Source organism: Crotalus tigris, unplaced genomic scaffold, assembly GCF_016545835.1.
Source record: "Crotalus tigris isolate CLP2741 ecotype Arizona unplaced genomic scaffold, ASM1654583v1 scf7180000019818.546109, whole genome shotgun sequence".
Taxonomy (NCBI): Eukaryota; Metazoa; Chordata; class Lepidosauria; order Squamata; family Viperidae; genus Crotalus; species Crotalus tigris.
The window spans coordinates 252,916-265,488 of NW_024097727.1; the positions used below are offsets into that span (position 1 = coordinate 252,916).

General features: G+C 60.0%; 1 protein-coding gene across 1 annotated transcript in view; it reads left to right on the forward strand.

Moving 5' to 3' along the window:
* The window catches only part of PLEC (plectin), a 122,079-nt gene that overhangs the window by 54,004 nt on the left and 55,502 nt on the right, over positions 1-12,573 (forward strand). Inside the window, exons 5-25 of the mRNA XM_039364613.1 lie at positions 1,797-1,858; positions 2,932-3,021; positions 4,570-4,647; positions 4,755-4,847; positions 5,525-5,691; positions 6,592-6,707; positions 6,795-6,901; positions 7,006-7,125; positions 7,413-7,508; positions 7,644-7,771; positions 8,148-8,241; positions 8,344-8,498; positions 8,797-9,097; positions 9,226-9,303; positions 9,488-9,649; positions 9,734-9,838; positions 10,018-10,113; positions 10,292-10,417; positions 10,511-10,663; positions 10,752-10,906; positions 11,104-11,230. Of these exons, the coding sequence (XP_039220547.1) occupies positions 1,797-1,858; positions 2,932-3,021; positions 4,570-4,647; positions 4,755-4,847; positions 5,525-5,691; positions 6,592-6,707; positions 6,795-6,901; positions 7,006-7,125; positions 7,413-7,508; positions 7,644-7,771; positions 8,148-8,241; positions 8,344-8,498; positions 8,797-9,097; positions 9,226-9,303; positions 9,488-9,649; positions 9,734-9,838; positions 10,018-10,113; positions 10,292-10,417; positions 10,511-10,663; positions 10,752-10,906; positions 11,104-11,230 (2,609 nt within the window). The remainder of the gene's footprint in view (positions 1-1,796; positions 1,859-2,931; positions 3,022-4,569; positions 4,648-4,754; positions 4,848-5,524; positions 5,692-6,591; positions 6,708-6,794; positions 6,902-7,005; positions 7,126-7,412; positions 7,509-7,643; positions 7,772-8,147; positions 8,242-8,343; positions 8,499-8,796; positions 9,098-9,225; positions 9,304-9,487; positions 9,650-9,733; positions 9,839-10,017; positions 10,114-10,291; positions 10,418-10,510; positions 10,664-10,751; positions 10,907-11,103; positions 11,231-12,573) is intronic.

Consider the following 12,573-nt stretch of genomic DNA (forward strand, 5'->3'; position numbering starts at 1 on the left):
AAATGATGAAATAAGAGACCTCGTGAGTGAGGGAAAGTGTGCAAGAGAATGATTAAAAGAGGCATAGAAAATGCAGAACAGTTCTGATAGAAATTAAATATTTGGGGATTAAATGAAGAGGACTAAAGGAGGCTTCAGCAGAGTGAGTGGAATTACAAATAAGAACATTATTGGGGGTAAAAAACCGAAGAGGGAGTGCTGGAAAGAATGTTAGGGTTTGCACGGAAATGATAGGAATATATTAAAGTGTGGAGTTGAAACCAACATCCAAGCAAATACAATAAAAAAGGGAGTTACCACTGCTCTTGAGAATTTTGAAAAATGGTCAGGCTCCAGGTGGAGATGGCATGCAGGGGAGAAACGGGTGTGGGTATGGTCTGGCTTTGGACTGGCTGTGCAGGCTGTGTGTGTGTGGAGACTGGTGAGCCCCCCCCCTCCCCCGAGAAGGCAGGTTCTGATGGGAAGGGCCCAGAAGCTGGGAATAGCTTTGTCGCCAGGAAGGTTTTTTTGCCCACACTTTTTTCCTGCTCAGTGACCCCCTGAGAAAGGAATGAATGCGAAAAGAACGGGACTGTCCTCTTGTTGGTTTAGCGAACAGGGCTGAGGTGGGAGATGCCCTGGGAAGTCTGGAGTTGGAGGATGGTGGTTGAACATAGTCAGAAGAAGGTTTGATGGAAGCCTAGCATCTTGAGAATAACTGGAGTGTTGGGATCTGAACAGGGGAATCCTGGAGGATGGATGGAGGTGTCCTTGGGTTGGGACCCGAATGCCACATGCAGAGGGTGTTCTTGCTGGCTGACAGTCTGTGCCATTCACAGTCGAAGTGATCTGGGTTGCATGAGACAAATCTGAAAATTAACCTGTCAAAAGGATGTTGGGAGAAAATGTGCTGAGATGTTTGAATGCCGGCAGAAAGAAAACGGATAGTGTGTGCTTTATTGCGAGGAATGCTGGGAAAGAAGTGATCACGGGGGTCGGGAGTAACATCTGCTTTTGCCCAGGGTGTGATCTGGGATTGTTGGGTCAGGCAAGTCCAGGTTGAAAGTCCAGAGCTGTGACAAGGGGGGATTCACTGATGCGTGGGCGGCAATGGGGAAGGATGTGACTTAACAGGAGGTGTGCAGTGTGCCAAAGCTGGCGGTACCAGGTTGGGGTTACCGGCAGAGCAAACTGCACAAGAGGAAAGGGGCGGATGAAGAACAGGGCTTGGCATGGAGGCAAGGAGAGGGTGAAAACAGAGGGGTCCAAGGAGCACCAGGTCTTGCCAAGCAAGAGTGGGTGGCTGGGGCAGAAGGGGGAGGAGAGGAGAAGGGAGTGTCCTGCTGAGGTTCCTTTGTCACCTCAGGGCTACCTGGCCTCTCTAGCCGAAGGCGTCTCTGGCCTGGGGCTAGAAAAATAGCTCACATCCAGCGACAAGTGCAAGGAGATTGACAGCCTAGTTAGCCCAAGGACCCTTTGGGGAGTTGTGCAAGGGAGCTGTTCTCCCCCCCCCCATTCCACAAGGGCTCTCCTTGCTGCTGCTGGAGGAGCAGGAGGCTTCTGGCTGGGCCCCTTGGAGAGCTTTGCTGGCCAAGCCGTGTGGTGGCGGGGGGGGGGGCTGTGCTGGGATATGGCATCCTTGCCCAGACCTCCAGAGGAGCCAGGGAGGGTTGGGCAAGAGAGAGTGGGCCCACTGGGGGTCTTCCCCTGTCCCTGCCCAGCCTCTGGAGAGGTGGAATCCTCCCGGCTCCCCTTTGCCTGGCTTCCTCTCTGCTTTCATGGGCCCCGCTTACCCCCCCCCCCATCCTCTTTTGCAGATGAGCGGGACCGGGTCCAGAAGAAAACCTTCACCAAATGGGTCAACAAGCATCTCTTCAAGGTAAGCCCCCCTTTCTTTACCTGGGAGGAGCTGGGTGGTCTCGGCAGTTTCTGGAGGACAAGTGCCAGCCTGCCTGCCTGGATCTGACCCAGGCAGAATGGATGCCAATTCTGGGGACCTTTCCCAGGGGAGGGGCTGTGAGGGGTGGACTGTGTGCAGGAGGCATCACACATGGTGGATCTGCCATCCGTTTTGGCACCCTTGAGGATATAGTTGGCCTTGGCGTCTCTTTCCTTTTTCCATTTTCTCTTTCCCTTCCCTTCCCTGAAGGAGACCCTCTTCCTTGCCCCAGTTTCTGGAGGCACAGAGACTTGTGTTCCCCACATCGTGGATCTGAGCTCGGGCTGACCGCCCTGGAGCTCTGCCTGCAGACGGGGTGGGATTTCTGAGGAGGGGCTTTGGGTGACGGAGAGGGCTGGTCCTGAGGAACAGCACCAGGAGCCCAGGAGGGCAGCCGTCCCTCGGGGGCTGCTTTCCTCCTCTTTGGGAGCCCCACCCTGTGCTGCCCTGGCACAGCAGTTGGAAATGCCACCAGTTGGGTGATGGGGGAAGCCCGAGGGCTGCAGGGTCCCCATTTAGGAGATGCTTCCTGTGGCCATTTCTCCATCCTGACTTCTCTCTGTGTCTCTCCCTGATGCGTCTCTCTTTCCTTCTTTCTTCTCTCCTGCCTTGGCAACAGCACTGGCGAGTAGAGGTATGTGCCAAGGCAGGCTGGGCTTCGACCCACTGCCTCCTTCCTTCCTTCCTTCCTTCCTTCCTTCCTTCCTTCCTTCCTTCCTTCCTTCCTTCCTTCCTTCCTTCCTTCCTTCCGGAATCTGGCAGCCTCTTCCTCTAGTGATGGCTGCTGGGCAGGCCTGAAGTAGAGGCTCTCTGGGGTGTGGGTGAAGAGGGAGCCTCTTGGAGGCAACCCAAAGCCAGATGGAGGGCAGGTCTGGACATTCCTAGGGTGCAACTACCTCCCTGAACTGACATGGGTGTGCCTGCCAGACTGGCATGCCTAGCAAGCCCACTCCCACCGAACCCCAGCTGCCTCCCAGCTGGGTCCACCTCTTAGTCCCTGTTTGCTTCCTCAGGCCCAGCGCCACGTGAATGACCTCTACGAGGACCTGCGAGATGGACACAACCTGATCTCACTGCTGGAAGTGCTCTCGGGGGACACTCTGGTACGTGGCCTCCTGCGCCTGCTCCTCGGGGCTCGGTGGGCAGTGCCGCTCTTCCCGCCCGTGCTCCAGAGGAAGCAGCTCAAGCCTCTGCACCGGGGGCCCCAACGTCGTGCCACTGCCCCACCAGCGTCTGCCGCCCTTGCCTCCTGCTTGTGGGTCGCTCTGCATCTCCTGCCCGGCTGCACCCCGCCTGCACCGTATGTCGCCTGGCCTGAGCCGGGAGTCTGAGCAGCAGCTTCCCTCTTGCTCCCCCCTTGCATGGCCGGGCAGAGGCTTTGGGGCGGGAGCTGCTCCTGTCCTCTTCTGCCAGGACCCCTGTCTTGGTGCTGGGTTCCCTGGGGGCAGGACATCTAGGCCCAATGGAGCCCAGCCCCAGCTGTGCTGAGGCCAAAGAAGCAGCTGGAGAGGGAGCTCTCCTCTACCGCCTCCATCTCAGCCGCCTGCCTGGGCACAGCTCTTGCAGATACAGGCTGTGCTCCCACTGGTGCTGTTCAGGAACAGGAATGGCAGCCGGCCTTCGGGACGCTCAGAGGAGATCTGTGGGGGCTGAACGCCATCTCAGTGGTCTCCTGAGTTAAGAGAGAGGCTTTTCGGAAGGAGGACGAAGGCGTGAGGTGCACGGACACCGAAATGCTCCCACCCAAGTGTGGTTCTTAGAGCAAGCCCCTGGGATGCTGCCGCCCTCCGGCTCCCCCCTGCTGCCTCTTCTTCCTCCTCCTCCTCCTCCTCCCCCCCCCACAGCAGGCCGAGCCTGCCCCACACTCTAATGCAGGAGCTGCTCCGGACTCTGTTTCTCTCTCACTTCCTCTGGGTTGTGTGTCCGCTGCTCCCTGTGCTGTTTGTCTGTCTCTTCTCTTTGCTGGATTCTGACCTCTGCTTCCCTCTCGCTCGGCTGTCACCTGCTGCTCAGCCCAGAGAGCGCGACGTGATCCGGAATTTGCGCCTGGTGAGTGGTCCCGCCCGGTTCTGCATGGCACCCCTGCTGCTGCTCCCGGCACCCTCTGGGGAGGAGGCCGGCTGATGTCCACCGCCTCCTCGCTTCGCAGAAGCCGCGTCCCGTCCATGCCCTTCGAAAGCTTTGCTTGACCTGTAGCTGCTGACAGGAGGCTGCTGCATTGCAGGCAGGGTGCCACGGAGTGGGCCCTTTGGCAGCGTGGCTCTCCCCTTGCCCGGAGCCTCGGGCGTTGCGGAGGGGATCCAGGGTGGCAGGCCGGCAGGCAGGGGGCTGTGTCGACGGCTCTTGGCACTTCCTCCTTTTCCGGAGGGGAATCCAGCATCGTGCTAAGGGTGGCTTTGTCAGCTTCTCTTGCAGCGGCCAAACTTAGGATAGCCCCAGGATGAGGACGCTTCGGCTAGGCGGGGATTGCTGGTGGGGGGCGGGTGGAGAGGTGGGAGTGAAGGTCTTTTCTCCCCTGCATTGTTTCCTGGCTCCTTCCGCCAGGCTGGGCCTTCTTCACGAGCCCCCTTTCAGCAAGGGTGGGAGGGAAGAGACCCCCCCACACACCCCGGCTTCTCCAGGGCCCTTACCTGAGCCTCCTTTGCCCACAGCCCCGGGAGAAGGGAAGGATGCGCTTCCACAAGCTGCAAAATGTGCAGATCGCCTTGGACTACCTGAAGCACCGGCAGGTGAGCCCCCGGGGTGAGGAGCCTGTAGAGGAAGGGGTGCAAAGGCAGTGGGGGTCCTTCCATCACTGTAACTCTGCACGTGTGTGTGTGCTTGCGTGCCCCCACAGGTGAAACTGGTCAACATCCGGAATGATGACATCGCCGATGGCAACCCCAAGCTGACACTGGGTCTCATTTGGACCATCATCCTCCACTTCCAGGTGAGGCCGGCTCCCCCAGCCTTCCCCCCTGCTCTGCTCTGCTCGCTCTAGCGGGCAAGGCCTCTCTTCCACCCCTCCCTCGCCTGTGGGCCAGATTCTTGTAAGAGGCGCCTCCAGCAGGCTATATCTCCACCCCCCCTCCTGTCCACCCCGCACAGGCGCTGAGATGGGCAGGGAGGGTGCTGCTCAGGAGCCTCGGGGCCAGCCCCCGGCTGGGGGGGGAGGAAGGCTGGGGGAGTAAGCGAGGAGGAGGAGAGGGTAGGAATGTGGGCTGTGGCTGGGAGAGAACAGGATGCTGCGGCTTGTGGGGTGACTCACCCATCAGTCGCTTCAGGACACAAGATTTTCCACTGAGTACTTGGCTTGGGTGGGGCGGGGGGGGGCACGCAGGCCTTGGCATTCCCCAGATGCAGGGATGGGTCTGGCTTAGGAGGGCATCTGCCGCTGCGTCTTGTGTATTGGACCGAGGCGGCTACTGAGGGCGGCTCATTTCTGGCTGCCAAGGTGCCCTCCAAGGCGCTCAGTGGAGGGCCAGGGCCACGTCTGGGGCGTCGGGGCCACCCAGAGAATCAACCCCCTTCTTGAGCCACACATGGCAGCCCTGGAGAGGCAGAGGGGCAGTCCAGGTCTGGGTGCAGAAAGTGGCCGAGCCTTGATCTGTCCCTCCTTCCCCCAAGATCTCGGACATCCAGGTGACTGGCCAGTCAGAGGATATGACGGCCAAAGAGAAGCTGCTCCTCTGGTCTCAGCGCATGGTGGAGGGGTACCAGGGCATGCGATGCGACAACTTCACCTCCAGCTGGCGCGATGGCCGCCTCTTCAACGCCATCATCCACAGGCACAAGTAAGGGGCGGGGCATGGGGTGGGGCATGGGGCGGGTGGGCAGGGGCCCATTGAAGGGGCCCTGATGGAAAGGGCTGCAGGGCTCCACCCAGGAGGAAGCTGCGCATGTCGGATGGAGGCCCCAACCCCAGGCTGCCCTGTTTGCGAAGGAGAAAGGGGGTCACCTCCACCTTCCTTGACGTGGGAGAGGGATGGGCTGGTGCCCCTCTGGCCCAGCCCCTCTCTCCCCCTCCCAGCTGACAGAGGGGAGGGGCCTGGCACACCTGCTGGTACCCCAGCACCCACTCCCGAGTCAAAGATGGGAAGCTGGACCAGAGGGCAACAGGTGGACCCTCAGTGGGTGGGGAGGAGCAGCTCCTGATGCCCCGTGAAGGAGGGAGTTCCTTAGGCTTGTTGCTTCTGGAAAGCCAGAATCTCAGCGGGTCACGAGTGGGTCTGCTCCAAGCTGTGGGCTCCCCCTGGGACCCCTCCCCAAAAGGGAGCATTGGAGTCAGGTGCATTTGCCTCCTGCACCCTGGATTTTTTCACACAGGCACGGAGGGGGGGGGGTTGCGGGGGAGGCTTGAAAGCAATCATTCAATGCCGAGAACCTGAGGGGACTGCAGCACGCCTTGAGGACTGGATCCTTCGGCTTTTCCAATTGTTAGAAAGCTGGTTGCTCCAGCTATTTCTGTGCCCCCTATTTTAAGGAGCAGGGTCTGGAGGCCCAGGGTGGCCTCTTCCAGGAGCGCCATGGGGGGCACAAAGGCTAGTGTGGCCACAACTGGTGCCAGGGGAGGCTGAGCATCTCATCGATCAGTACATGAATTCCCCCATTGATGGGCACAACCAAGCTTCGCCTTCTTTTCGGGTTGAGCTGGGGGGGCCTCTGACCACAGTCTCCGCCTCCCCCCTCTGCAGGCCGATGCTGATCGACATGAACAAGGTCTACCACCAGAGCAACGTGGAGAACCTGGATCAGGCCTTCACGGTGGCTGAACGTGACCTGAGCGTGACGCGCCTCCTGGACCCGGAAGGTACCAGGACGGGCTGCCCTGTGGGCAGGGTGGGGGCTCCTTTGGCAGGGGCAGCACAACACCCCATTCCCCCTTTCTCTTTCCCAGATGTGGATGTGCCTCAGCCGGATGAGAAATCCATCATCACCTACGTATCTTCCCTCTACGATGCCATGCCACGAGTGCCGGACGTGCAGGATGGGATCAAAGCCAACGTGAGCCTTGTGGGGGGTGGTGGAGAGGGGAGGCTGGCCAGTCTGGGGGCTCAGGGCGTGACCTCAACACTCACCATCTTTTCCCACATGCACACACCGCTTAGGAGCTGCAGCTGCGCTGGCAGGAATACTATGGCGTGGTCAGCCTGCTTCTGCAGTGGATCCAGCACCACACGGTGACCTTTGAGGAGAGGAAGTTCCCTGCCAGCTACGAGGAAATCGAGGTGAGAGTCCACCTGGGTCAACTCCTGCCTGGGCCACCTCCCTCTCTGGCTGGAGTGCAGTTTTCTTCTCTTGGGGGCAGGCTGGTCTTCCCTTCTGGGTTGGGGAGGCATCCCATGGTTTGGGGTGGGGGTGGTGGCAAAAGGACTCCCTGAACAGGCATGGGAATGTCCTTCTGTGCCCAGCTCTGCCCCCAGGAGGGTCACTGGCTACTTTGGCAAAGTGCTCTGGGGCCTCTCCTTGACCCACCCTGCCCCCCACCACCATTTCCCATCTCGCTCTCCCACAGATCCTGTGGCACCAGTTCCTGAAGTTCAAGGAGACGGAGTTGCCCGCCAAAGAGGCTGACAAGAGCCGCTCCAAAGTGATCTTCCAATCTCTGGAGGTAAACCCGAATTGCCCCCTTGCTTCCCTGGCGGGGCCTGAGGCCCTGGGCCTCCGGCAGGCTAGCCTGCTAGAGGGCGGGGTGGCCTTCCTGGGCCCGTCGTCAGCAGCTCCCATCTGCTTCCGGCTCCACTAGGCTGCTGTGCAAAGCGGGCAACTGAAGATCCCTCCCGGCTACCACCCACTGGACGGGGAGAAGGAGTGGGGCAAGCTGCACGTGGCCATCCTGGAGAGGGAGAAGCTTCTGCGCTCGGAGTTTGAGAGGCAAGCAGAAGTGCCTGGCAGAGCGCCTAGAGGGGAGCTGGGGGCGCAGGGACTGGAGTCGGGCACTTTCTGGGAAGGGAGCAGGGAGCCCAGCAGGCAGGCGGACAGCGGCTCCCTCCCAACCGCAGCAGCCCAGCCCAGCCCTAATGGGAAACACACGGCTGGTGACTCACCACCCGCCTCTCCCCTCCCCAGCTGTATTCCTCAGGAAACATCTGGGCGAGGGGACAGAGTGAGCCAAGGCAGCCTGGGACAGCTAGGCTGCCCTCCCTGGCACTGGAGGGGCCAGAGCTGAGCCCCAGTGGGTGGAGGTGCCAGCAGAGAATTGGCCAGGACCCTCCGTCATTTCCCTCCCGCTCCCCTCCTGCCTTCCTAGGTTGGAACGTCTGCAGCGCATCGTCAGCAAACTCCAGATGGAGTCTGGCCTCTGCGAGGAGCAGCTCAACCAGGCGGACACCCTGCTGCAGTCGGTGAGTGGCCGCTCTGCTCCAGATGAAGCCCCTGGACCCAGGACCAGGAGGGGGGGGGCGAGGCCTGGTGCTCTGCCAGGCTCATTGGTTCCCTTCCTGTAGGACATCCGGCTGCTGAACGCGGGCAAGGCGTCGCAGCACTTGGCGGAGATTGAGCGGGACCTGGACAAGGCCGAGGCCATGATCCGCTTGCTCTTCAACGACGTGCAAGCCCTTAAGGATGGGCGCCACCCCCAAGGCGAGCAGATGTATCGCAGGTCAGTAACGCTCCTCCCTGCCCTTTCCCCATGTGGGGGCCGTGGGAGAGTGGTGCTAGGGCCAAGGAGCAAACACCTTTAGGGGCTTAGGACCCACCTGGAAGGGAGCCTCTGTCCCTCACTGACCAGCCAGTGTTGTGTGCACTGCCCTCTGGTGGTGGTAACTGCCCACTGCAATTTGCAACCTCTGCAGGAGCAGCTGCAGCCGCCCTCCTTGGGCCTGGAAGGGGGAGCTCTGGCTGCCGTCCTCCCTGCGGGGATCCCCATCTATAGCACCACATTCCCTTCTCCCCTGCAGGGTTTACCGCTTGCACGAGCGCCTTGTGGCCATCCGCACTGAGTACAACTTGCGCCTGAAATCTGGGATAGTCCAAGTGTCCGTGCCAGTCACACAGCGCCCGCGGCCAGATATGGATGATGTCACCCTGCGCTACCTGCAGGATCTGCTGGCCTGGGTGGAAGAGAACCAGGCCCGCCTCAATGCAGCCGAGTGGGGCGTGGACCTGCCCACGGTGGAGTCACAGCTTGGCAGCCACCGCGGACTGCACCGCTCCATCGAGGAGTTCCGCCCCAAGATTGAGCGAGCCCGGGCGGACGAGGTAGGCAGGGGGCAGGGGATGTCAGGCCTGGGGGTCCGAGAATGCCAGCCTCCTAGCAGGGCTTGCCGAAGGAGAGGCTCCCGTGTCTGCATAGTGGTAGTTTCACGGTTCTCCTTTGCCCACCGCAGGCCCAGCTCTCTCCTGGTCCGCAGACCTCATACCGGGACTACCTCAGCAAGCTGGACGTGCAGTACGAGAAGCTGCTGGTGAGCAGATGGCCGGGGGACGGTCGGGCAACAGAGGGGGCGCAGGCAGAGACCTTGCTTCTCTCCCGTGGGGATGCAGTGGCATTGGGCGCCCCGGCACTCTTTGCCCCGGTCACTGTTCCTTCGCTGGCAGACAGGGTTCCTCTCCGTGCTGGGCTGAGCCGTTGTGACCTGTGTCTTGCAGAGCTTGTCCAAGGCCCGGCTGCGGCACCTTGAGAGCCTCCAGGCCTTCGTGGCTGCAGCCACCAAAGAGCTGATGTGGCTGAATGAGAAGGAGGAGGAGGAGGTGAACTACGACTGGAGTGAGCGCAACAGCAACATGGCTGCGAAGAAGGAGAGCTACTCGGTAAAAACCGCCCTCCCTCTGGCCCCGAGCGAGGAGCCCGGCTGCCAGGCCCCGGCTGACCCCTGGATCTGTGTCACTCTCTAGGGCCTGATGAGAGACCTGGAGCAGCGGGAGCGGCGCGTCAAGGAGATCCAGAGCACGGGCGACCGTCTGCTGCGGGAGGATCACCCAGCCAGGCAGACCGTGGAGGTGGGCGGGGTGGGGGAAGCACCAGCAGTCATGCCTGCATCACGAGGAGCCCTTGTCAGATGACCGCTCCCAGCCCTGACCCACTGCCCCCCCCAAGCAGACACTCCGGGGTGTGGGAGGGGCTCCCTGGCATCCCTCTGCTGGCTTCCCCACCCACTCTGCTCTGTTGCTCCCTGCAGGCCTTCCAGGCGGCCCTGCAGACCCAGTGGAGCTGGCTGCTGCAACTGTGCTGCTGCATCGAGGCTCATCTGAAGGAGAACAGCAGCTACTTCCAGGTAGTCCTGCAGGAAGGCCGGGGGGGGGGAGGTATGCAGCCTCCAAGCAGAAAAGCAGAACTCTGATGGGGACCGGCTGGCCTTCGTCCCTCTGGCTCCCTCTGGCAATGCTGTGGAGATGACAGAACCCCAGAGGACTCTGCATCGTTCACCATCCTCTTCCTCCCCCTTCCCCCAGTTCTTTTCTGACGTGAAGGAAGCGGAGGAGTTTCTATGCAAGGCTCAGGAGACGATGAAGAAGAAGTTCACCTGCGACCGGTCCATCACAGTGACCCGCTTAGAGGACCTGCTGCAGGACTCCCTGGTGAGGGTGGGACTGGCCCCCTCCCCTGGCCCCAGCCGCCTCCTTTCCCTTCCACTTACCCCGGCTACTTCCTGCCTCCCACCCCCGCTTCAGGAGGAGAAGGACCATCTCACACAGTACCAGAGTCACCTGGCGGGGCTGGCCAATCGGGCCAAGACCATTGTCCAGCTGAAGCCCCGCAGCGCAAGCCCCCCTCTCAGGGGACGGCTGCCCCTCCAGGCGGTCTGCGACTACAAGCAAGTGGAGGTGAGTGAGGAGGGAGGCTGTGTACGGGGCGGGGGCGGGGCTGCCTTTGGGCTGCCTCTGCTGAGCTGCCCCCCCTTTCCGCCCGCAGATCACGGTGCACAAGGGAGATCACTGCACCCTCCTGAGCAACGCCCAGCCCTACAAGTGGAAGGTTTTGAATGCAGCTGGGAAGGAGTCCCTCACCCCCTCCATCTGTTTCCTCATCCCCCCACCCAACAAGGAGGCCCTGGAGGCTGTTGGGAGGTACGTGGTCCTCCCCTGGGCCCTGGGCCAGCAGTAGAGGCTCCCCCCCCCTTCTTCAGCAGGCCATCGCGCTCACCTTGGGCCCCCGGCTCTGGGCCCCCCCCGGCGGAAGCTGCACGCCAGGCTTTTGCCCCCTCCCTGGCATGAAGGAAGGCAGCTCTGACTTCCGCCTCCCCTCCCCCCGGGTGTCCCTTTAGGCTGGAGACGGTGCACCAGAAGCTGCTCGGCACTTGGCACCAGCTGCACATCAACATGAAGAGCCTGCTCTCCTGGCAGTACCTGCAGCGGGAGATCCAGCAGATCCAGTCCTGGTCCCTCCTCATTGTGAGATCCAGATCCTCTCCCCTCCCCCTCTCCCCAGTCCAGCAGCAGACCCCCCTGGAATGGTCTGCAGGGCCCGCCCTCCCCAGACCTGGCCCCGTGGGTCGGGGTTCCTTGGGCTGGCTGGGGAGGATGAGCAGGAGTCACCCGGGGGGGGGGAACTGGTAGTAGAGGATGATGCCCCCTCTTGGGTAGAGAGCAAAAGCCTGGCGGGGCCCTGTTCTTTATCCTTCTTTGGGGTCCTTCTGAGGGGCCCTTCCTAACTATTGATCCAAACAGTGTCCAAGAAAGTGGAAGCCCCTCCAGGAGGCTGGGGCCCCAGGGCCCCCCCAGTCCCCAACCAATGGAGCCCCCACCAGTAAGGCCATGTGCAGACTGGGGGGTCTGGGTGGGGGTGCGCTTCCCAGGAGAGGGGAAGAGTGGGCACTCAGTCTGAAGGGTGGGTGAGTTGTAGGCAAGGGGGCCGTAGACAGCTTAGCCAAGGATCCACTCCTTTGAATCACGCTGGGGGCAGTACAGTTAGTGGAGAGGGCCCAGCTGCCTCAGCCCCAGGGGCCTGCAGGGGCCTGTGCGCTGCCCCATCCAGGCATCTCCGAAGCAGCCCAGGTAGAGCTCAGGATGCCACACAGGTCAGCAGCTGCATCCTTGCCAGCCCTTGGAGCCTCCTGAGCATCATTGCTTGGTGCGGGCCGAGGGACGCCAGGCAGCGCTACCCATGTGTCAAGGAGGGTATAGCTCTGCCCGGGGTGCCCCTTGCAGAGAGGGCTGTGTTAAATGTCGGCCCCGCCCCCTTTTGGGGCACTGGGGCTGGCCAGCTCAGAGGTTGCCTTGGGGAGATCTTTTTTTTTTTTTAATTGAAAAGTTTTACAAAAATTACAAAATATACCCCAAACCCACCGCCCCTTCCCCCCCTCCCCCTTCCCCCACTTCCCAGAGCTGAATACAGGGTAACAAATATAATAATCATAATCTAACTAACATTAACCAACTATGTAGATAAACAAGTATAATGCACTTTAACTCTCTTTTAACACAGGATAAACAATTTACAAATGAACTTTATCATATAATCAAATTAAAATCCCAATTTATAAACAATACAATATAATAATAATTCCACTAAACTATTAATAATACTAATAATAGCAATAATAATATTCAATAATTTATTCATAAAATAAATGGAACTTTTTAGTCCCATATTTATTCTGAATATAATCTATCCATCTTCTCCAAACCAAAATGTATCTTTATTGTGAATAATCCTTCAAATAAGCAGAAATCTTAGCTATTTCTGCTAAATTTGACACTTTAAGCGTCCATTCTTCTATAGTAGGCAAACAATC